The sequence below is a fragment of the Acomys minous genome, assembly GCF_964271855.1.
Source record: "Acomys minous genome assembly, chromosome: 19".
NCBI lineage: Eukaryota > Metazoa > Chordata > Mammalia > Rodentia > Muridae > Acomys > Acomys minous.
Window position 1 is genome coordinate 36,294,355 of NC_140499.1, and position 25,553 is coordinate 36,319,907.

The 25,553-nt window shown below is 37.8% G+C and overlaps 1 protein-coding gene across 2 annotated transcripts; it reads right to left on the reverse strand.

The window, feature by feature from the left end:
* Positions 1-1,214: 1,214 nt before the first annotated feature.
* LOC311590019 (arylacetamide deacetylase-like 2) lies at positions 1,215-25,553 on the reverse strand. Of its 2 annotated transcripts, none has more exons than XM_084768791.1 (5): positions 25,286-25,553; positions 13,258-13,480; positions 11,708-11,777; positions 10,491-10,662; positions 1,215-2,721 (listed from the first exon to the last, which is right to left on the reverse strand). In XM_084768791.1, exons 2-5 carry the CDS (start codon positions 13,460-13,462, stop codon positions 2,119-2,121), a joined length of 1,050 nt encoding a protein of 349 aa, XP_084624917.1. In that variant the 5' UTR covers positions 13,463-13,480; positions 25,286-25,553; the 3' UTR covers positions 1,215-2,118. The 2 variants fall into 2 exon arrangements, with proteins under 2 accessions (XP_084624917.1, XP_084624916.1); XM_084768790.1 differs by lacking the exon at positions 25,286-25,553 and adding an exon at positions 24,262-24,475.

Here is a 25,553-nt window from a genome sequence, read left to right on the forward strand (position 1 = left end):
TCCTGTCTACTGCACAGAAAGATTTCTTCTATGAGTGACGAGAGCTACACTAATCTATGAGGATAGAGAAATGTGTTTTGAAGGCACTTTAATGCTGTGTACTTATGAAAATAATAATAGTTCATTCACACATCAGACCTATGAATGTCACACCCCTAGGTTCTTGATCCCATTGCTAGTACCTGACATGCTTTGCCTCCTGTGAAATGAGCCTTCAATCCAACCAGAAAGTTATTACTCCCATAACATTTGTGCTATTATTTTACCCATGAGCATTAAAAAAACTTAAGATAACTTCTTCCACAATGTTCTATACTTATCAAAAATTACTATGTAACTTGATGTTTTGTTAGTGGCAATTTTAAAACTGTGTGTCTAAGTTTATACTCTCTGTAAGTCCTAGCCATAGTTGGTACACCAAAATGTTAGTGTTACTATTAAAAATGTTTGTTGAAGTTTCTCTCATAACCCAGCTAGCACGTGCATAATTGTTTAATAAGCTTTATAGCACAACAACTGAGCAACAGATATCTATATTAAACCTCTAAGCTAATCTGGCTTCCTTCCAGTATAAATCTCCCAGATACTTGCACTTTATGACTTTCTCTTTGCAGCTGTTTCCCCCTCATATCTTCCGAATCTCTGTCCATGGCTGAATCCCTACTTCTCTTCTCTCTCTCCTCTTCCCATGGATGTCATGAAGTCCAACCATGTTCTCTTGCCTACTCAGTGATTGGCTGTTAAGCTGCTTTATTGACATATCTTGGGACTATTGGGAAGCTAAATTTAGACAGGAGATTATCAGAACAGGGATAAAAACAAGATATAGAAGGAACAGAAACCAGCATTTGAATCTTTACACAGTCCACATTAACATTATGCCTACAATACATAAAAATATCTCATGTATCAAATAAAGTACATGAGAAAAACTTTGTCAGTTCTGGTTTAAGCCAGTTTGATTAATGATCCCTATCTTTCATAAATAAAAAGACAGAAACAAAACCAAAAAGTATCCTGTAGACGTTTTATATTCACACTTATTATTGGGTCAGATGACAACAGAGAAGTATGTTAACCAAGTTTTTCTGGTTTACCAATAATAATTTAATGTTTAAATCTCATATAATAAGGTCACAGAGACCAGCAGTCTGATTGCTATTAAGAAGAAAAAAAAATGCTCACACTTCAAGAAAAAAAATTAATGCAAGTAATGAGGATAAGAATTGTTTTATTAAGTGAATTTATCAAACATACATAATTTTCTAAAATTTGCTCAGCTTTAAGCAAAAGCACAAAACGTGTGAATACAACCATATGAAAACAGCAGCAGTACCGAGACACCAGACAAAGATTTTAGTGCTTCTCTGAGGAAATGCAATTATTTATGCAGTTGTTGCTACTGACAGAGGTGTGGATCCTATAACAACAGGGGCACATAAGCCTGGATATCATCAGTTCAGACACCTTCTTAGATTAGGTATGAAGCTTCTATGTAGGCTAATGAATCCCTTCAAAATATAAAAGTAATACTACAAATAAATATGACTTCCGTAGTTGGATAGCTATCATTTTGGATTAAGAATCATTTCCTACGAGTGAATGAAGTTTCAGCTTTTGAAAAATTAAAATAAAGTATGCTTGCATAATTTTCAGCTTCCATTTCCTCCTCAAAACTGAAATCAACCGATATATTTTTCCTAATTCCCTATTAATGTGTATATATACATATATGTAAACATGTATATAAATATGTATATATACACACATAAATTTATGATTTAGTGCTACTTGCATGTATATGTTTCCAAGACTGATCACTTTTTATCAGATAGGCAATTAGTAGGTCCAAACCTGGCTTGATCTTTCTAAAGTTTAGCTAAGATTCAAATTCTTAAGCTTTGGATCTATATAGTGAAGATGTTAACATTGGTCTCCAATACACAGAAAACTTTAGTACTAAACAATATATAGACTTCATATGAAATGAATAAAACCAAAAAGTAATCTAATTTACACTGAGGAAATTGAATTTCTGTTTGTACATCACACAACTAAAACCCTTGGCAGAAATTATGTTGCTAACAGAGTGACTGTCTAGCTACATATACCATTGATTTACAGATTTTCTTCTAACCAACTTATATATTTCTTTCTTACTCTTAAACCTAATTGTAAATGAAGTGGTGCTGTAGCAAATAATATGGCTCCATGGAATCCATCTTCTATGTGGTCATGAGTGACTGGAACTCCAGCATTTCTGAGTCGTGTGACATAAATAAGTCCATCATCTCTTAGGATGTCATGTTCACATGTGAGGATGTAAGTTAGTGGCAACCTCTGTAACTGAGAGTCATTGACTAATAAAGGTGATACTTTATTATCCAAAAGTGCTGGGTGAGAAGCATTTATATTTCCAAGAACTGGTTCAGTGTAAACATGGTTCTTTTTGTATTTCTCTGGAAGAAAGTCACTCCAGTTAACAAACTTGAACAGATGTCTTGATTCTTGAGGCACATGATTATTTCTCAGTATTGTCTCGGGTAATTTGTTATTGTCTGCTATATATAGACATGCCAACTTAATTGCTGTTCTCCTTGACAGAAAGGGACCATGTTTATATGTTTGGTAAGATGGTGTTAAGGTATCAATTGTCTGTAGCATAGGGTATATCAAGGTTTGTGCCTTAATCTTGTCCTTGTATTGTGGGTCATCCTGTAGCTATAAATAAAAGATATAATGAGTGCTAATTATTCAATAGCTTTTAAACAAAATAATTGGTAATTTTGTTTTAGTAACCTGAGGTAAATAAATGTACAAAACTAAAACAGTGTCTAATGATGACTCTCATAACAATTACTCATTGTTTGAAACATTCCATCTTCTTCAGTGAGTAAATGGTGCACACTCTCCTGTTTGCACACATTTACTCACACATGTCAACCAAAGGGGACCATGATCTGAAGAGTCTTACTGAAGATGACAGAAAGACTATGCTTAAAGATTTGTTTAGTTTCTGGTGAAAAGTTATTTTTAGTTACCTAGAACATTCTGCCCATGTGAATCAGCCTCCCAAGCAATCTGGACATAGGCATGTATTGTGACCAGCTTGCTTACAACAGTCTTTGACATATAGTAATCTAAAGGAGCTGCAACCATGAAAATAATAAAGCAGCATGCCATAAACCTATTCAATTGGACAAAACCACTTGTTAATATATGTTGAAAACAATACTATTACCTGTCTTACCTTACCACCTTATTAGTGTTATAGCATGACAGAAAAGACAAAGAATAATTTATGGAAATCAGAACAGCAGAATCAGAACAGACCATTTTGTCTGTTATAAGTCTTCACTGAAATTGGGAAGTGTCCTGAGTTTGCAGCTCTGAGGAGACTGTTTGCTTTCATTTTCTAGTCTTGCTTTCTTCAGGAGTCTACAGTGGGCACTGAAGAGCCCTAACATAGGCAGCACATGTGCTTCTACAGCAGTGCCATACCCACACATGGCTGTACCTGCAGCCCTCCACAGGAAAGTTTGGGATCTGTTGAGGTCAAGGCTAGGCCCTCATCAGAGAAGTTTATTTATATAGAGTGAGAGGATTAGTTGAAATCTCAACAATATATCAAAAGAAAAAGTATCTGACCAGGTCCAAAATACCTATGCAATAGGTACAAATCCGGCAAGTTCATAGGAAAAACAAAGAAAGAAATTTTTCCTAAGAAAATCTTTTCAGGCTCTTGATCCTTCCCAGGGGCTGTAACTGTAATTTTACAAATAAAATGCAGTGTCTCAGAGAGTTTAGAGAGTGAGTAGCAGTGAGCACAACAGCGAAACTGAGGCCAAGGTAAGTAATAGTTTTTCCGTGTACAAGCAGACACCGTTCCCAATTTAGTTAACCCCTGCTGGTTGGACTAGAGGGATAGGAAGATTGTACTTCAGTTTATGCTTTTCATGGTTCATTGAGATATTGAAGACGACACTTAGGAAGCAAGGGAAAGATGAGCCTGGGGAGATGGCTCAGTTGGTAAATCCTTGCCAGAATAAGCCTAAGGATTGGAGCCTGAAGTCAGACCTGGGCATAGTGGGAGCCTGGCCTTCAGTGCTAGGGGGGAGAAAGTGACATAAAGTTTTATCCATCAACAAGCCAGAGGAATCATGGGGTCTGCCTTGATCAGAAAGATCCCCATGGGAGACATGTTATCAAAACCTCTGCCTTTTGCAGTCTTTCACATCTCATAGACTTTTATAAGGTCGCACCTATGCTTTGAGGTAAAGTAGTTACTCTTATCCCAGAGTCAATGTGTGGCGTTAAATCTTATGTTAACCTGAAGACCTTCTCTCTCATTGCCCTGTACCAGAACGTTGGAAGGAAAACACTGCATTTGGGTGGCTATCCCCTGTCTCCTCAGCTAGAAAGGTCAACTGATGCAAAAAGTTATATAATGACCACTGTGTCATAAGTTGCTTGAATTATTTCTAGACTTTTCTTGAAGGCAGCTTTATACATTTTAGTGACACCCTAAGGAAATGAAGAAGCAGACCCAGCAATGGTTGAGTAGAGGGAGGAGGGAGGGAGGTGGGGGTACAGAGAGATCAATCTAAAATATACCATTAATTGCATAGTTGCTCTGTGCAATTTAATAACATATTTTGTCACAAATATTTCAATCTTTATAGCCATACATGTCCTTTTATATGTCTGCTAATCTACAATACAATGTCTCTAACCATCTTATTTCAAGACAAGTCAAATTTAATCTTCTTCCATTAGCTGGAGTATAAAATGTCTAATGATTTATTCTATACTGGCCATAACCATAGGATTATCAGTCTGGTAAAAAGTATCATAGATACTTTTGCCCATACGTGTGCAACTGTATGTTTGTATATGAAAACATCTTAGAAAAAGAGTCACAATATGCCTCAATTCCAATGCACCAATGTTCAACCCATCTTACATTAAAGTCTGTGTGTCATATGATGCCTTAAAAATATATGCAGTATTGGAGCTGGAGGAATGGATCAGTCAACAACATCGCCTGTTCTTCCACAGGACCTGAGCATTCAGCGCCTACTTCTGTCCTCTGCAAGCTCTGAATTCAGGCATGGATAAACTGATACTATTTTGAGCTCTTTATACTTGAAAACATAAGAAATGTAATCACTGCAATCATAAAAGCAATATTTGAACAGAGGTAGCAGCTGCTTGACAAGTATGTCTTGTGATTAATGTAGACAGTGCCATTAAGGGTATTTATCATAGTGCCATACAAACTTACAGAAGAAGGTAAGCCTTCAGGGAAGGAAAAAGCACTGGTACCACATGGAGACACCACCCAGAATGGATGCTGCCACCTGGAAAATGAGCAGGTGTTGGCACGTGTTCTCATCCTACGTAAAAACTGACTGAAAGGCAATGATTAAACTGAGAATATTACTCCTTCAAAAATGATTCAAACCAATTTGCAAAGGTTCAAAGAGAGATAAGATATGATAACCTATAACACTACCCTTGTGATGTGGACAAAGCTGAAATTGTTTAAATAATAATTCTTTCTTAATTCAGGATACAGAAAATGACATCATATCCAACAACATATCTTTCCATTCTGAAACTTCACAAAACATTACAATTAAAGTATATGAACCTAGTGATCTACAAGATCAATACTAAAATTGTAATACTCTTCCCCAGTGAAGTGACACACTTTAATTACTTCTTTTATTTTTAAGTTTATAATATAATTATACCATTTGTTTCTTCCCTTTTTTCCCTTCAAACCATCCTTCCTTTCTATGTCTCTTTGTTCTGTGTGAAATTCATGTCCACTATTTTTATATGTAGTTTCTAAATTTTTATATTAATTTTCAATGGCCTGGTTATGAATAGTGTCATAACTTTTTTTTTTTGCTGGTGGTACATTAGAGCTTATTATGTGTGTCAAGAGCCACCTAGGGATTGTTGAAAGTCCTGCATCCAGAAGAGCCTCATGCTTGCGTAAAGTCTCAGATGCTGTAATGTAAAATTCTTAATATTTTCTTTTATACGTAACTCTGTGCAATTGAACATAACAGAACAATGGATCATGAATATGAGCAGAGGAGCTAAGATATGTGTTTCACCCATGTTGGTATGTAACACCCCCAATAGGTATGCCATTTCCATAGCATATTTAATTCCATTCCATTTTAGACTTTGCTTTACTCCCAGGACCTTTTGAATCCACCAGAATTCTGAGTCCTTGTTCTGGATCTGAATGATAGTTGCTAAAAAAGCCCTGAAGGTCCTGAAGGTGTTGTAGCCTCAGTTTCTACTGGAATCAGACCTTGCTTCAAGTGAAGAAGCTGCAGCAAATGAACACCTTCACAGTTTTCCTTCCTCATGTAACTTCCTATCATCTTAGTCACCTACAGGGTAAGTAAAGACAATGAGAAAATGCGTAACCCTAGTTCCTTTACAACATCCTTTCTTACTCAGCAGTAAGCTCAAAGTACAGCTCTTGATGGAATGTGCACGTCCATCATGCAATAGGAATAATACAATAGCTGTAATAGTGACATAGTGTGTGCTCAGTGCCACTCCTCTGCTAAGTATAAAATACATATCCAGGCACAAGCCACAGGCACCAGTGGTTCTGCATGTAAGGTACAGTGTTGTTATTGGTGTGTCACTGGCCTCTGTGGGGTTGGGGAATATGTATTTGCAGTTAAAGTGCTTGCATCACAAAGCATTAGAGGTAGAGTTTGGCTCTCCAGAACCATTTCCATGACAGTGAAGCAAGCCTGCAGGTTGCAGCTCCAGACTGAGAAGGCAGAAATGGCACCACTAAAGCAAGCTGGCTAGCAAGAACAGCCAAGCCAGTGAGATCTGAATTTTATGAGAGACCCTTCCTCAACAAATAAGTTGGACACATAATGGAGGAGGCTGTGCAACATCAATCACAGGCCTCCACATGGGCATAGGAATACACATGCCAAGACATGCCTAAAACATATAGTGACAACACACACACACACACACACACACACACACACACACACACACACACACACACACTATAAAGGGCACTGTGTATAAGGGCACATAAGCATAAACTGACATTTTAAAATGTCTGTTCAGGGCTCCTCAGGATGCTGAAGATCATGCCTTGTCCTGATGACTCATGCCACTTTTATGGACTCACCTTACCCATCTCTCTGCTTCACACAAGACTCTTATAAAACACCATGAGCTCCTGAAGCAGCACACAAACTTTCTTACATTAAAAAAAATTGTGATACCTGTTGTCAATATCCAATTTCTTAAGAGAGAAAAGACTGAAGAACAGACCAGCTGGTGTCTAAAGGAATAAACTTGAGATCCTGTCATCTGTTAGTTTAAGTTCTAGCTTCTAGTTACAGCTCCTCTCGTGTCTCCCCATCACTGCCTCACAATTCATGACCTCTTCTCCTTTAATTATAAGACATTTTAGTTTCAGAAGAGAAACATTTGGCTTAACTTCATTTTTATTGGGAAGGGCACAGACAGTTTTTTATGATAGCTAGGAGGGGAATGAATGTGATAATATTACATTACAATAAGAATACAAACTTAGTTCTAAAAATTACTATAGAATAATAAAGGCCATGTTGAAACATTTGTATATCTTAGGAATTTTTGAAGTTGAACAGACTAGAGCCTATGCAGACATGCATAAGCTTAAGAGTATAATATACCTTGAGAGATGATTTTTTGAAGAATTCCTACAACAGGAAATCCTTATCTGGATGCCTCTGACTCATGAGTGTTGGGATTAAATGACTGCACCACCTCCCAGATTTTAAATTTTATTATTGAAAAAAAAAAGGAATGAAAGAAAACATGAAGAGAAAAATCATTAATGAAGTTGGTGGTGTCCTAAAGGTTCAGCTCCAATGAACCTCAGTATCTTTGGCCAACCAACATAATTATGAACGAAAAAGTCAATTAGTTAATGCTATTACTAGATAGGTTTTAGAAGTACTAAATTATAAATTCTTTTTGTTTTTTCCAGTAAAAAGTATTATATATTTTTGTAAATGACAGACAGGTTGCTAAGTTGGAGAAATTGTTCAACAGTTAAGAGCACTTTCTGCTTTTGCAGAGGAGTCAGTTTTGATTTCTAGAACCTACACGGTGGCTCAGAACTGTCAGTAACTTCAGTTTCTGCTGAGTACAGTCTGCTGGTCTTTGTGAGCATGCATGCACATGGAACACAGACACACATGTAGGAAAAAAAAGGATAAAATTAATTAAAAATTTAAAAGAAAGAAAAAACCCAAAGAGACGTATAAATGTGGTTATGCACTTCCTGTGAAAATGAGTTGAAGTATACGAATGCTTTTATTTCTAGTGTCTATGAAGGTTAAACTCACTTATCAAATAATATATGTCAGTCCTTAAACGTCAATAAAGGTTTGACTTCATAGTCTCTCCTCTCTCAATGGAGCTATTGGTAGGTGGTGGCTGCTGGGAAAAGAGGAGACAGTTTTTGTGAAGGATGTGGCTCCTGGTGGCCTGTCCACCCACCAGCAAGGCCTAAACATGCAATAATATATGGGCAGCAAACACTGTATTTGATGGATACCGTGATACATTTTGTGACTCAGAACAAACTAGAGTTATCTGAGAAGAGAGAACTATTAGGACAATTCTTCTGTAAGATTGGCTTGTGGCAAACTTTGGGAGTGTTTTCTTAACTAGTGATTGATCTGCTTGCATCTCATTGTGAGCAATACAGCCCGTGGGTGGGTGTGTGGTACTATATGACATGATAAAGTAGACTGAGCAAGCTGGTAGGATCAAGCCAGGAAGCAATATTTGCTCAGAAATTTGAAAATCTCTCAAAGACTTTCTATCAGTGTGATATTTTGAATTTAGACTAAAGTGAAACTTTTGGTTTTTCTGGTAGCTTGGGCTGGAGAGTCATTGTGACTAAGAAGAGATTAGAATCACTGAGTTCAATATTCTTGGAAGTATTTCCTCACCTGTGGTCCAGATAGGGCCAAAGATGAACTTTGTATTGGCAGTTGAATCAGTAATTTATAGTTTCCTCTATAGTACCAATGTTTGACTGAATGGCTGGGCTACGGAGAGCACCTAATGCTTGGCACGCACCATGAGTGGCCCCGGGAGGCTATTGATGAATGTGAAACTAAAGTGGAAGTAGAAGCCCAAGGACTGAAGGAGCTTTAGAAGGAGCTTGAGTCTTGGCACCAATGGCAGGGTCAGTGCCCCTGAAGAGAGCACAGGAAAGGCTCTCTCGGTGACTACTAAGACCAGTTACAGTGGAGACCACAACATTTTGGAGATGTCAGTAACATGCGGTTACCAAGAAGAACAGCAACAGCTATGGAGTTAAGCCAGACTGAGAACACGAGTCATGCTGCATGGCCAGTGGCAAGCTCATTAGATTCTACATAGTGGCTCTTTAGTGTCATGACATCAACTTTTACTATGCTGAACATTTGTTTTGTTTGCTCTGATTGTGACTGTGCTCTGATTCCAGGAGGAACAAGTCACTGGGCACCGTTCTTTCATGGGCCCTTTTCATGACTCTTGTGTGTCTTGGAGAAATGTAAGCAAACAGCTTCAGCCTCCTGCTCCATTGAGAGATAAACTGCAACCAATGCCATGGCTTTTTTTGGCATGATATATTGTACCTTGTCAAACCGTAAGCCCTAATAGCTCATTTTTTCTGTAGTTCCTTCTTGTCAGGTCTTCTAGTCAGAGAGGCATGAAAGTAATTAATACAAATCAAGTACAGTGATACCAACATCACAATAGATCTTATAATTTATCTCAGAAAAACTAACAGTAAAACATAGTAAAACATATTATAAATACTTGTTTGCAGTCATTGCTGTATTTTCCTAATTAGTATGATAAGGTAGGCTGTATGGTGTAGTTCTAGTACAAGTACTTGGGGTGTGGTATGGGGCCATTGCAAGTTTAAGGCATAGCCACATTACTGAGCAAGTTTAAGTTCAGTCTAGGGGGCTTAACTAGAGATGAGAAGAGGTTAAAAGGAGGTAATTATATAGATCCATGGTAGATCATTTGTTTAGCAATTCCACAGCTTTGGATTCAATGTCAGTACACACACACACACACACACACACACACACACACACACACACACACACACACACGAGAGCGAGAGAGAGAGAGAGAGAGAGAGAGAGAGAGAGAGAGAGAGAGAGAGAGAGAAAGAGAAACAGACAGACAGACAGACAGACAGACAGACAGCAGACAGAGAGACCAATATATTATGAAATCCTTATATAACATTACTTAATTAAAGCCACAACTAAAAGCCAAGGCATGCAAAAAGAATAAACGTTCCCGGTTATTTTATATTTTACATATTACAGTACAAACATCATTCAAATACAAGAACAAAAATATTTTTTTGTCTTAGTACTAAACTGTTCTGGTTTCAAAAATATGTGATACATACAACATACCAGTTGAGTCACTGTTGCTGCCAAGGCACCCCCGGAACTGTCTCCTGAAATACAGATGCGATTGGGATCCACTCCATATTTTGCAAGAACATTATCCTGGAGAAAGAACTTGATCGCAGAAATGCAGTCTTCGAGGGCAGCTGGGTATAAATACTGAGGAGCAAGTCGGTAGCTTTAGAGGTAAATCAAGGGGGAAAAAAACCAACAATAAAGAACTTATGATTAAGCTTGTGCATTCAATTACCTCTCCATTCCCTCAAGTCTGTCTGTCTGTCTGTCTCTTTCACCTTTAATCCCATCAACTAAACCAGGGCTTACTAATAACTTCTATTTTAAAACAGCAAGTAGATTCTGGCTTAGAAGGTTTGATGTAATGGTTCTATAGGAAGAAGAATCATAAAGGATGTGTCTTCACTTTCATAAAGTCTGTAAGCTTCACCAGGCCCTCAATAGAAAGGGTGATTCATAAGCAATTCATGATCATTGGTTAGATAATTCATTCAAGCAATTCAAAATCAGAAAATCTGAGGGCCAAGTGATGGTAGTTGCGTTTAGTTAGAAATTTATTTAGATCAAAATTCCACAGAATTGTAGAATTTCATTTAATAAGCATGAAGATTTGAAATTACTCATTGTTTCAGCACAAATCTACAGTCTTGTAAACCAATTTTTGTACTATAAAATTGGCAGGAAAAGACTAATTTTCTCCAAGAAATATAGATTACACTTAGTAGGTCACAAAGTAATAGGCATGCCTTCAAATATCTGATATATTGTTAGACATTTGAGCAAAATCATAAAATACTAAGAGTTATCTTTTGGGAGGTTCTTGAAATGTTTGAATGGTCCAAGAATTAGCTCTAATCTTGCTGGACCCAAGAATAATTCTAACATACATTGCTTTTGTTATCATAATGCCTAACACTCCTCAGGTGTGATGGGTGTATCCTATAGGCATATTCTCTGGGCAGGCTGCATGTTTTCAGAGCTACCACTGCTTTATTGGCAAAGATGCTTACTCTGCTGCAGTGCACAGGTTTCTACCATGGCACAGATTAATGCAAAATTTGACTTTCATGAGGCCACATTAGTATTATACTGCTAAAAGAAATTCATACACCACAACTTCCCAGCAGTGCTCCAGCCACCTTTGACTGTAAGTCAAGCTAAGGCTAGAATGGCAAGGACCACAAAAATAAAGATTGGTTACTTCTTACTCTGGTGCCAGAACAACAGCATTGAGTTTGTTGGCTGTCTCTCGGTTCACGGAATCATAGGGCAGCATCTCTGAAACGAAAGAAATAAATGTAGAACCGAGCTGTAAATGCCAAGCAATGACAACTCATTTATGAATCATAGATCTATGAATCATAACATAAAATTGAATTGTGGTTGCTTGATGAAAACCTTGCCATCAACACTCTGTAACCACGTATAAGCAAATTCCACCAGAGTAACAAGACCTCCCTTATCTCCTATCTACTAAATCACTCCTATGCTAGGCCAGAAGACAAAATCCATTGGGTCACAATGAAAGGAGCTTGTTGTGTTCTGGTGACCTGTTGACTTCTCCTGGTTTCATTGTGTTGCTCACTTACTGTGACTGTAGTCTCAAAGCATGATGCACTGTTCTTTTCTGGGTCAGTTCCTTCAGGAAGTGGCATGGGGCTGAGCAGTGCAGGAAGAAACGACTCCAGGTAAGCTTATGCACACAGTGACCGCTGAATAATGGTGAAGATCATAATCTCAAAGCTTTAGGCTTTAGTACTAACAAACTATTCTTTTTCTGGATTTATATTTTTTCAAGAGAGGAAAAAAGTGCATGCATTGACTCCCTCAACATAACTACTGTCATATCCATTAAGCTGGCTTGAAATCAGAGCTCTAAAAGTAAGCTGAAGATAATATTATAGCCATCATTAAAATAGTCATAAATTCAGATAATCACAATAATCAAAGATATTTTAGAGTTCCTTTGCTTTTTAAAGGGGACTTTAAATTACTAAATACACTTCTTGGTGTAATTTAGAAAATAAGCTTTTTCCCTTGTATGAGGCTTAGACATTTAAATAAAGCCATTCATATTTAATACCTTTACAAATGAACTTTAAGTTACTTTTCTGAACATAAGTGGAATTTTTAGTTGTACCTAAAATATATCAATATATTTTCATCTGTGTAATTTCTTACAGAAATTAATCATGGATTAATGTAGTGATAATATAAAGGTGGTAACAGAAAGGGTAAATTTATTATGATTAAAATCTTATTTTTTTAATTCTCTGACTCTGATTCATGAAAAGGTTTATTTTTAAATTTTATTAATGCTCACACTTTTATGGTTTTATATAGGCCCTTTTATTTTTAGTTTATTCACTTTACATCCTGATGATAGCCTGTTGCCTTGTCTCCTCCCAGCCCTACCCTGCCTCACTCTTTCCTCCCTCCTGACTCCCCTAGTCCTCAGAAAGAGAGAGCTCTCCTCCCCTACCCCCTGACCCCCTTATATCAATTCTCATCAAGACTGCCTGCATCCTCTTCCTCTGTGGGTAGCATGGCTGACAATGACAAAATTTATCAGTAAAAATCAATTCACTTAAAAAGCATAAAATGACATTTATTAGTTAAAAGACAAATATAATTATTATTCTCAAATGTTCAAGGGAAAAATGAAATCATTGCAGGTGAAAGTATAACAAGGTCAAGAGAAAGCATAGAGTGTCATTTTGTATAATAAATGTGATCTAATTAAAACAAATATACTTACTGAAGCTTCCCAAGGTAAAGGCACCACCATGAATGTAGATTACAGCTCGTCTCTGTCTTTCAGATTTCGTTTTTGGCAAATACAGGCGAACAGGAATGTTACTGAAGCCTGTGTCAATCACTGTAATGTTTTCATCTGAAAATGGCTTTGTATCTTGAAGTTTCATTAATATGAAGAAAAGATCTTCAAATTTCATAAGACCCATACTTTCAAATAATGAGGCCTATCAAAACAACATTGGAATTTTAATATGAATAGTTTTATTTTAGTAATGCATAAAGATGAAATGGGGAAAAAGAGTTGGAGGTATGAGAATATTGTAGGGTGTATAGCAACCCCTTTACCACAAGTTGAATGGGCATCTCAGAAGATGGGGAAGAAAGATATAAAACACATAGGTGGGAGAAGACTGCTGAAAAACAGTGTCTTCTAGACATGTACAGGCAGTTGCACCTCTGAACTCACAGATGCTCTGGTTATCTGTATGAGAGTCCCTAACCCCAACTCAGGAGCTATTGGCATTTCATGGCTACTGGGGATTGGAGAATCATGGACCTGCAATGTATGGTCTTTGGTAGTTTTTTTTGGCTCCAGAAACGGCTCTACATCAGTCCATATAAAGGCAACGCTTACTCACTCAATGAATTAGAAATGTATTTTGTAAAAAGGCATGATGTTGGGAAAGGCATGAAATAAAAATGGTTGGGGAAATTGTAGGATAGATTAGAATAAATATGCTATATATCACAAATACATTTTTCTTTATATTTTCTTTTTAAAATTTTTTAAAATTAATATATTCTTGTTACATCTCAATGGTTATCCTATCCCTTATATGCTCCCATTCTTCCCTTCCTCCTATTTTCCCTATTCCTCTCCCCTATGACTGTGACTGAGGGGGACTTCCTCCCCCTGTATATGCTCATAGGGTATCAAGTCTCTTCTTGGTAGCCTGCTATCCTTCCTCTGAGTGCCACCAGGTCTCCCCATCCAGGGGACATGGTCAAATATGAGGCACCAGAGTACGTGTGAAAGTCATACCCCACTCTCCACTCAAATGTGGAGAATGTTCTGTCCCTTGGCTAGATCTGGGTAGGGGTTTGAAGTTTACAACCTGTATTGTCCTTGGCTGGTGCCGTTTTTTGAGCGGGACCCCTGGGCCCAAATCTGCCTATCATAATGTTCTCCTTGTAGGTTTCTAAGACTCTCTGGATCCTTCTACTTTGCTATTCTCCCATGCTTCTCTCATCTAGAGTCCCGATAGGATGTCCTCCCCTCTGTCCCAATTTCCTGGTAAGTGAAGACTTTCATAGGACATGCCCCTTGGGCTAGTATGCAGATATAAGTGAGTATATGCCATTTGAGTCTTTCTGCTTCTGGGTTAACTCTCTCATTATGATCATTTCTAGCTCAATCCATTTGTTCACAAATTTCAGAAATTCCTTGTTTTTAATAGCTGAGTAGTATTCCATAGTATAAATGTACCACAGTTTCTTTATTCATTCTTCTACTGAGGGACACTTAGGCTGTTTCCATGATCTGGCTACTATGACTAAGGCTGCTATGAACATGGTTGAACAAATTTTCTTGTTGTGTGCTGGAGCATCTTCTGGGTATATTCTAAGGAGTGGAATATCTGGGTCTTGCGGAAGCCCTATTCCTAGTTTTCTGAGATAGCTCCAGATAGATTTCCAAAGTGGCTGTACTAGTTTGCATTCCCACCAGCAATGAAGGAGTGTTCCACTTTCGCCACATCCTCGCCAGCATGTGATGTCACTTGAATTTTTGATCTTAGCCATTCTGATGGGTGTAATCTCAGAGTTGTTTTAATTTGCATTTCCCTGATGACTAAGGAGGTTGAACATTTCTGTAAATGTTTCTCAGCCATTTGATATTCCTCTGTTGAGAATTCTCTGTTCAGTTCCAAGCCCCATTTTTCAATGGGGTTATTTGGTTTGGTGGTGTTTAATTTCTTGAGTTGTTTATATATTTTGGATATTAGACCTTTGTCAGATGTAGGGTTGGTGAAGATCTTTTCCCAGTCTGTAGGCTGTCGCTTTGTTCTGTTGACAGTGTCTCCTGCCTTACAGAACCTTCTCAGCCTCATGAGGTCCCATTTATTAATTGTTGACATTAATGTCTGGGCTGTTGGTGTTCTGTTCAGGAAGTTGTCTCCTGTGCCAATATGTTCCAGACTCTTCCCCACTTTTTCTTCTAAGTGACTTAGTATCTCTGGTTTTATGTTGAGGTCTTTGATCCACTTGGATTTGAGTTTTGTGCAACGTGACAAATATGGGTCCAGTTGCATTTTTTTTACACATAGACATCCAGTTAGACCAGCACCATTTGTTGAAGATGCTATCCTTTTTCCATTGAATGGATTTGGCTTCTTTGTCAAAAATCAAGTGACCATATGTGTGTGGATTCATATCTGGGTCTTCAATTCGATTCCACTGATTAACCAGCCTGTTGCTGTGCCAGTACCATGCTGTTTTAATTACTATTGCCTTATAGTACAGTTTGTGATCAGGTATGGAGATTCCTCTGGAGGATCTTTTATTGTGCAAGATTGTTTTAGCTATTCTGGTTTTTTTGTTTTGTTTTTCCATATGAAGTTCAGAATTGAACTTTCAATGTTTTTAAAAAATTGTGTAAGTATTTGGATAGGGATTGCACTGAATCTGGAGATTGCTTTTGGTAAGATGGCTATTTTTACTATGTTAATTCTCCCGATCCATGAGCACGGAAGATCATTCCATCTTCTCATGTCGTCTTCAATCTCTTTCTTCAGATTTTTGAATTTTTTTTCAAACAAGTCCTTCCCTTGCTTAGTTAGAGTGACTCCTAAATATTTTATATTGCTTGTGACTAATGTGAAGGGTGTGGCTTTCCTAATTTCTTCCTCTGCAAGCTTGTCATTTGTGTATATGAAGGCTACAGAATTTTTTGAGTTAATTTTGTACCAGCCAATTTACTGAAGGTGTTTATCAGCTGTAGGAGTTCTCTGTTGGAATTTTGAGGGTCACTTATGTACACTATCATAGCATCTGCAAATAGGGATAATTTTCTTGCTCCTTTCCCATTTGGATACCCTTGATCTCCTTTGTTGTCTTATTGCCTTGGCTAGAATTTCGAGTACTATATTGAAGAGATATGGAGAGAGTGGGTAGCCTTGCCTTGTTACCGATTTTAGAGAAATTTGCTTGAGAATCTCACCATTTAATTTAATTTTGGCTATTGGCTTGCTGTATATAGCCTTTATTATGTTGAGGAAAGTGCCGAGTATCCCCGATCTCTCTAAAACTTTAAACATGATGGGTGTTGAATTTTATCAAATGCTTTTTCTGCGTCTAAAGAGATGATCATGTGGTTTTTTATTTTCAGTTTGTTTATGTGGTGGATTACATTGATGGATTTTCATATATTAAACCATCCCTGCATGCCTGGAATGAAGCCTACTTGGTCATGGTGAATGATATCTTTGATGTGTTCTTATATTCGTTTTGCAAGTTTTTTTTTAGTAGTTTTGCATCGATGTTCATAAGAGAAATTGGTCTGAAATTCTCTTTCTTTGTTGGGTCTTTGTGAGGTTTAGGTATCAGTATGACTATGGCCTCATAGAATGAATTTGGTAATGTTCCATCCATTTCTATCTTTTGGAGTAGCTTGAAGAGTTTCGGTATTGGCTCACCCTGAAGGTCTGGTAGAATTCTGCACTGAAACCATCTGGCCCTGGGCCCTTTTTTGGTTGGGAGACTATCAATGATTGCTTCTATTTCTGTAGGGGAAATGGGACTATTTAGCTTGTTTATCTGTTCTTCACTCAATTTTGGCAAGTGAAATTGATCAAGAAAATTGTCCATTTCCCTTAGATTTTCAAATTTTGTGGCATATATGCCTTCGAAGTAGGACCTTATGATTCTTTGTATTTCTTCAGTGTCTGTTGTTATGTCTTCCTTTTCATTTCTGATTTTGTTGATTTGGATAAGGTCTCTCTGCCTTTTAGTTAATTTGGCTAATGGTTTGTCTATCTTGTTGATTTTCTCAAAGAACCAGCTCTTGGTTTTGTTGATTCTTTGTACTGTTTTCTTAGTTTCTAATTTGTTAATATCAGCCCTGTGTTTGATTATTTCCAGACGTCTACTCCTTTTGGGAGTTTCTGCTTCTTTTTTTCTAGGGCTTCCAGTTGTGTCCTTAAGATGCTTATGTGCGATGTTTCAAATTTCTTTTTAAAGGCACTTAGTGCTATGAATTTTCCTCTTAGCACTGCTTTCAATGTATCCCACAAATTGGGTATGTTGTTCCTTCATATTCATTGAATTTCAGGAACTCCTTGATTTCTTTTTTCATTTCTTCCCTGACCCAGGTGTCATTTAGCAGAGAGTTGTTTAGTTTCCACATATGTGTAGACTTTTTGTTATTTGCGTTGTTGAATTGCAGCCTAAGACCATGGTGATCTGACAGGATACAAGGTATTATTTCAATCCACTTGTATCTGTTGAGGCTTGCTCTGTGACCTATGATGTGATCAATTTTGGAGAAGATTCCATGGGGTGCAGAGAAGAAGGTATATTCTTTCTTGTTTGGGTGAAAGGTTCTATAGATATCTGTTAGATCTATTTGACCCATGGCATTGGTTAATGAAGTTATTTCTCTGCTTAGTTTCTGTTTCAATGACTTGTCCTTCAGTGAGAGTGGGGTTTTGAAGTCTCCCACTATTATTGTGAGGGGATCGATGTGTGGTTTAAGCTTCATTAGCAGATCTTTTACAAATGTGGGTGCCCTTTTATTTGGAGCATAGATGTTCAGAATTGTGATATCATCTTGGTTGACATTACCTTTGATGAATATGAAGTGCTCTTCCTCATCCCTTTTGATTAATTTTGGTTGAAAGTCTATTTTGTTCGATATTAAAATGGCTATGCCTGCTTGCTTCTTGTGTCCATTTGCTTGGAATATTTTTTCCAACCTTTTACCCTGAGGTAATGCCTATCATTATGGGTGAGATGTCTTTCTTGAATGCAGAAGAATGTTGGATCTTGTTTATGCACCCATTCAGTTAGTCTATGTCTTTTTATTGGACAATTGAGACCATTGATGTTGAGATATAAATGACCACTGACTTTTAAGAGTCTTAATTTTGATGTTGGTTCCAGTCTAGCGTTTGTGTAGTTGTGTTTTTGCTGTGGTATAGTTATCTATTTCTTGAGTAGTTTTGGTTGTAGCTTGTCCTTTTGGGATGGAGTTTTCCCTCTAGTACCTTCTGTAAAGCTGGATTTGTGGATAGGTACTGTTTGAAGTTGTTTTTGTCATGGAATATTTTGTTTTCTCCATCAATGGTTATTGATAGTTTTGCTGGGTAAAGTAGTCTGGCCTGGCATCTGTGGTCTCTTAGGGTTTGCAGGATCTCTGTCCATGCCCTTCTTGCTTTTATGGTCTCTGCTGAGAAGTCGGGTGTAATTCAGATAGGTTTGCCATTAAATGTTCTTTGGCCCTTTTACCTTGCAGCTTTTAATATTTTTTCTTTGTCCTGTATGTTTTGTGTTTTGATTATTATGTGACGGGCAGTTTTTCTTTTCTGGTCTAGTCTATTTGGTGTTCTGTAGGCCTCTTGTATGTTTATAGGCATCTCTTTTTTTAGATTGGGGAAATTTTCTTCTATGATTTTGTTGAGAATAGTTTCTGGGCCTTGGAGTCTGATATCTTCTCTTCAATGCCTATTATCCTCAGATATCTTCTTTTCATAGTGTCCTTGATTTCTTGGATGTTTTGTGTCAGGATTTTTTCCAGAATTAGCATTTTCTTTAATGGTTGCTTCAAGATCTGTGATTGTATCCTCTAGACCTGAAATTCATTCCTCCATCTCTTGGATTCTGTTAGAAAAGCTCGCCTCTGTGTTGCTCGCCTTCTTCTCTGAGGTCTCATGTTCTCGTTTTTCTTCTGTCTGTGTGTTTATCATTGAATCCATTTTCATCTTCAGATCTTGAACTGATTTTTTGATTTCTCTCATCTGACTGTTTGTATATTCCTGAGTTTCTTCCATTGCATCTTTATAGGTCTTCAGAGCTTGAACTGTTTTATTGATTTCTTTCATCTGGTTGTTTGTATTTTCCTAAAAATTTTCCAGTTCCACTCTATGTGCTTCTTTTATGTCTTTCACCTGTTTGGCTGCATCTTCCTTCATTTGATTATGAATTTTATTTGTTTCCTACATTATCATCCTCATTACTAAGGATTTGAGGTCATTTTCTTGTATTTCCATTGTGTTTGAGTTCTCTGGGTTGTTTTCTTTGGGATAGATGGAAACTAGAGATGCCATATTGTTTTCAGCTTTTGTGTGTGTGTGTGTATGCTTTTATGCTGTCCTTTAGATATCTTGCTGTCTATGTTTTTGTTGAGTCGCTTCCAGAGTTGGGTGGAGGGAGTCTGATGATAGATTCACCTGTTTTCTCATGATTTTCCTAGGCCAGAGCACTGCTGCTTCACTGGTGTAGATGGCAGAAGGCTAGCCTTGTCGTTTTGGACTCTCACAGCCAGTGATCCTCAGCTCCCCTGTACTGTGGGTCCTGCAATCATTCTGAGTCTCTGAATGAGCATTGGGTCAGGCCAAATTGTCCACAGCCTTCTGGGTCCCCTGCCAAGTCCAGCCAGGGACACTGGGCCAGAACCACGCACCGAGCTCAGCTACATTCTCAGGGCCTGAACCATCTGCCGAGCTCAGCTAGGGACTTTGGGCCCAATCCATGCCCTGAGCTCCCCTAGGGACTCTGGGCCCCAAATGCACACAGAGTCCAGTCAGAGTTTCTGGGCTGGGACTGCACACCAAGCTCAGTAAGGGGCTTTGGACCCAAAGCACCTGCCATGGTCAGTTATAGTCTCAGGGCTCGAACCTTCTGCAAAGCTCAGCAGGAATTCTGGACTCAAACTGCGCACCAGGTCCAACCAGAGTCTCTGAGCCAGGACTGCGCCAAAAGCTCAGCTAGAGTCTCTGGGTCCAACTGTCCACCAAGCGCAGTTAAGGACTCTGGCCCCAAACTGCACGCCGAGCTCCGCCAGAGTCTCACGGGCTTAGCTTACCAAGCTCACCAAGCTTAGCTTAGTGTACCCACACTGCGCCCTGAATTCAGCCAGGGACTCCGGGCCTAAACTGCACGGAGAGTCCAGCCAGAGTCTCAGTGCCACGATTGCATGCAAAGTTCAGCTAGAATCTCTGGGCCCAAACTGCTTGGCAAGTCCAGCTATGGGCTCTGGGCTGAATCTGCCTGCTGACCTCAGTCTAAGTCACAGCAGCAGAAGTGTGGGCTGAGCTGAACTAGCGCCTCCGGCGATACTGCATGCTGAACTCAGCTGCGTCACAGTAGAGGAACTGTGCGATGAGTGGAATTGCGCGCTGAGCTGAGCTAGCATCTCTGCAGGGGAACGGCGCATTGAGCTGAGCTTGGGACTCAGGGGCTGAACTGTCCACCGTGTCCAGTTTGGGTCTGGGCACCACATGACCCAAATCCTGCCCAGAGTCCCCTCTCCCGAAGCAACTCCCACTGGCCACCACACCAATCACCCCTGCCGGAGGCCTCCAAGCTGCAAACCTCAGCCTCCGCTGCTGCCACCGTCACTGTGTCTGCTGCTGCTGCTGCTGCTGCTGCTCTGCTCTGCTCTGAGAAAATCCGCATTCCTCCCATGTGCAGGGACATGCAGGTCCTCGGCACCCTGGTCCCTTCGAACTGTGGAGCACTCCTGCTGCAGTGGTGTGGGAACCTCGGTGTTCCTGGTTCAGAATTCTGTGCAATTCTCTGAATTGTCTACTGGAACTTCTAAACACAGTCCACACTGCTTGCTGCCATCTTGAATCCTTTGCTTGTGTGAGTATAGCTCCTTCTTTTTTTGATAAACATAGTGTCTATAAATATTTATTTGCTGGTAACAGTGCTTTAATTCAATTTAGAAGGCCACTATCTCTATTAGTTTAAGTATTCTATTGGCCGCCAATTAATAAGGTATTGCAAATTTATTCGTTAAATCAGATTTAATCTCAATTTAGCTTTAATGTGTTTCAAAATTTTATATTGAATACATTAAAAAAATAATGAGAATTGTTAAAGATAATCTCTAAATCCATTTAGAAAGTGATTATCATGAATTTTGATAATTCTTATCCACCAATCTTCTTGAATATATGTCACAAATATAAATACATTGTTTCTTCTTATATATTCACAACATGACTCTTAAAACAGTGAAACATACTCTATATTCTTATTAGAACTTTTAAAGAGACCATGTGTCAGTTACATTTCTATTGCTGTGATAAACAACCAGGCAATTTATAAAAGAAAGTACTTAATTTGGCTTAGGGTTTGAGAAGGTTAGAGTTCATGACAGCAGAGGAAAGAAACACTTGCAAGCTTAGATACTGATCCTAAACCACAAGGCAGAGAGAAGGCACTGGCAATAACAAAAGTATTTTGGAACATGAAAATGGTGCCCAGTGGCATACCTCCTTCAAATGTTTCACAAGCCTTTCCACCAAGTGGGGCCCAAATATTCAAATATATGATATGAGCCTATGGGTGCTCATTTATTCAAATCACCTCACCACAGTACCCAGAATACTCATGATACAAACCATAAATACCTGACTAACAAAGAAAAAAGAAAGAAAGAAAGAAAGAAAAAAAGCAAATGAGACTATCTCATTGAGGGAAACAAAATCTAAGATGTAAAATGAGATTGTTTCAATCTAAAGTCAATGATTTTAAAACAATTACTATGATTATGTTCTGTAACATAAAGATGAATCTTCTGGGAAAAAATAAATAACAGACATCCTTAAGGAAGGAAGTATACTAAGAATGAGTCAGTGAAAAAGTTATAATAAGACTAGGAAATTATTTATCCAAAATACAATGTCAAATATGAATGGACCAAATGTAAATTATAATTCTATATAGGTCTTTTAAATGCTGAAATACATAGTATATCTGTAATCTATAAGTGTTCTCCATGAAATGTATAAAATTTGAAACTAAAAGCCATGATAAATTATTTAAAACACAAATAATCATCAAAATAGAGCCATACTGGCTGTAAAAATATTAAACAAAATGCTTATCAATTGAACTCTCAGTAGATGCTTGTCAATCAGTGGAATGATCATTGAAACAACTGTCATAATTTGTTCACACACACACAAGCACAAACACACACACACACACACACATATCCATGTAAAAGGACAGCAATATGCAGTTATATAATTCTATACTACATTTGATGATACAAGTCAAATCTCACAACTATATGCTTTCAGAATACATTTATATTGATAGTAGATAAGTATTGGGATACTTTGGAATCTAATGATACATGAACTACTCAAGGATGATGATATATCACTTTCTCTACAAAATGACACTTCTTCAACTTCGTTCTCTCTATTGTCCAGTCAACAAAGTGAGGCATAAGGAAACCCAAACCGGGATAACTCAGCAAACTTTGGACTCAAAATAAAACATGTTAGCTTTTTAACAATTAGCTTAACTGTCAACTATGTACATGCTAGAATCACCTTAGGAAAGAGGGTCTGTCTAGATCATGTTGGATGGTGAGCATGTCTTTGGGAAATTGTTTTGATTATATTAATTGATGGAGGAATATAGGACCTTAATGTAGATGTCCCTGTTTTCTGACTTTGGCCCAGAAATCTCGGGAAATATAAGCATGCATGCTCCTGATTGCACATCAAGATCCCAGCCATGATTTTCCTGGAATAATGGACTGTATTATTTGTTGTGAACTAAGATAAACACTCTCTCACCTAGGTTGCTTTTGCCAGGGCATATTGTCACAGAAACTGCAATGAGAATAGGACAGCTGTTCAGCATCCTTCTGATACTAAGGGGACATCACCATCTTTTGGCAGCATACTAGCCATGTCTGCCTCTTCTATAATATCATGCTGTGTCTTCTCTAAACATTTATTGTTCTTCTTTGTCTACTCTGTAAGCCTTCTTGTTGTCACAAAAGCCACAACGCTTCCAGACAGAAGCACATTTTGGTAGAAGAGAACATGGCTTTTCTTTAGCACTCTCATAAAAATCATAATCTCAGCTCCCTGGATCTAGAGACAGACAACACTAGCAGTAGATGCCAAGATGTGGTCTTTGAACTATGTGAATCTCTGAGACATGTCAAGGAGAATGTGTCATACAGCACACTTTCTGCTAAAAAAAGGAATGTACTCTGCTCATGAATACACAGTGTCACTTTCTAGTGGATTTCACAGATAGGATTTCACAACACACTAACAGAAAAGCAGAGAGGACTGCAAGCTCTACAATTGTTCCACAAGTAATTGTAAAATGATATGAAAAATAGAAATAAATACCACTAAAATTACGTTTTTCTGACTATTAAAATATAATTAATTTTAATATCAGCATAACACTTGTGTAAACTTGTAATAAAATTATAATAATCTTGAGTTAATTATTAACACAGTTAATATTGATGAATGTCAACCAAATTCTTTGGGTACAAGAATATAGTTTTGAGTACAGGAAGCTTAGAAACTACCTAAGAAGAGAAAAAGATACTGAAACAATGGAAAGTTAAATATGTGCCAGAATTTTATAATTGAATGATTTATACACATGAGTTTAAGAAAACATGTGAGTCTAGGTTTTTTGAGAAGCATCAAATATATTTAAGCATCTGAACGATTACTCAAGTATTCCTTTAGGAATGTTAATTTTTTGGTGTTGTCAACATGTAATTAACTTTAGAAATAGTGCCTTACAGGCAATGTCCTTTAATAGACAATAAAGCATGTTAATGATTAACTAAAATGTTGACTACATAAACTATACTATTACTTGGTATATATAGCACTAAATAAAAGCATAGTCTCTTTCAAACTACCAACTAAAAGAGATATTTATGTGTGTGTGTATGTGTGTGTGTGTTTATGTGTAACAAGGCTTCCCAATTTCCCAGAAAAAATATTACCATAAGTGATGATATTTTCACAGCAGCATCTATGACTCTCAATTTCCAGCCTTCTTCAATGTTCTCGGGTATGGGTATATGAGTATGATAAGCAAAGAGGATACAAAAGAATCCAAAGTACAGAATTTTGTTGCCCATGATAAGCCGCCTCCAAATTTCTCTGTGCTGCTAGCCAAATGCCACCGCATACATATATAAGTTGCTAAAGAGTAGAACAAAGGTAGAAGGCATTTTTCCCCCAGGTAAATGGCAATATAGCAACACTCACTTAACACTAGGTTCCAAGTCAGGTGACTGTTGTAACTGGTTATGCAACTGTGTGAATTTGTGCAACAGAATGGGCCATAAAATATCTATTGATAATTTGCATCAAGAGCAAAAGCATTATGAGAGTTCTTTAATATCCATGAAACACATCTAAATGGGACTCTCAGCACAGAACAAGAAAGATAACTCCAGTTTTCTGGTGCTATTTTACTAAAAGTAGTGACAAGAGGCTAAAAAAAAAACCGGGAATAACAGTAGAACTACTTAAAGGCTAAAGACTATAATGAAAGATTATTCTTAAAATAAAATTAAAGAGTAAAAATATGAGAAATATATTTCCACAGTTCAGTTATCTGATATATATATATATATAAAGATTCTCATAAACATATCAGAGAACAAATTAAAGAGACGCAAGGATGGCAGGTTTCAAATGACAAGTTAACAGAAAGAGATCACATAGCATGGAAAGCAAGCTGACTCCAAAAGTATAATTGATCTTAGTCCAAAGACAGAAAGAAAGAAAAGTAAGCCTGACGTGGAGGGGCACTGCTGAAAGTCCAGCGCACAGAAGTTCAAATGGAAAAATTATGATTTCAAACTGAACCAACAAGACAGCCAGCAATGTCCTTACAGCTGTCCTTAATGCTGCCATAAGACCACACCCCAAAGTAAAAACAAAACTAGAGTGAGACAAAGAAAGGGAGTTATAGAGACAGAGACATAAATTATGTGGAAATAGAGTAAACTTCCTTACCAGGATGCTTCAGTTCTATGACCATAGAAAACAACAGGGGTCAACATAACATTTAAGGTCGGCTGCTAGTTACTCAATTCTAGCAGTTGGTTTTTACTTTCATCAATTGTTGACTTCAAGGGCATCCTGGCAAAAGCAGAGTGATGTGTCAGGGGGATTAAACTTTCTAAACCCAGGTTCAGACTTCAGAGTTCTGACATCAGCTGGGATTGGCAGAGGGCATCAAACATTCTGATGATTCCTTGTAGAAATGTTCATGCTGTTTCTG

What these genes read in the sequence shown, in the direction of transcription:
- LOC311590019 (XM_084768790.1), bottom strand. Translation starts at nt 24,399, where the DNA reads ATGGGCAACAAAATTCTGTACTTTGGATTCTTTTGTATCCTCTTTGCT. An exon ending in GCTGTTGTTCTGGCACCAGA is followed by an intron (nt 10,663 to 11,707) that starts GTAAGAAGTAAC and finishes TTACCTCTAAAG; the next exon opens with CTACCGACTTGCTCCTCAGT. An exon ending in CAGCAACAGTGACTCAACTG is followed by an intron (nt 2,722 to 10,490) that starts GTATGTTGTATG and finishes TTTTATTTATAG; the next exon opens with CTACAGGATGACCCACAATA.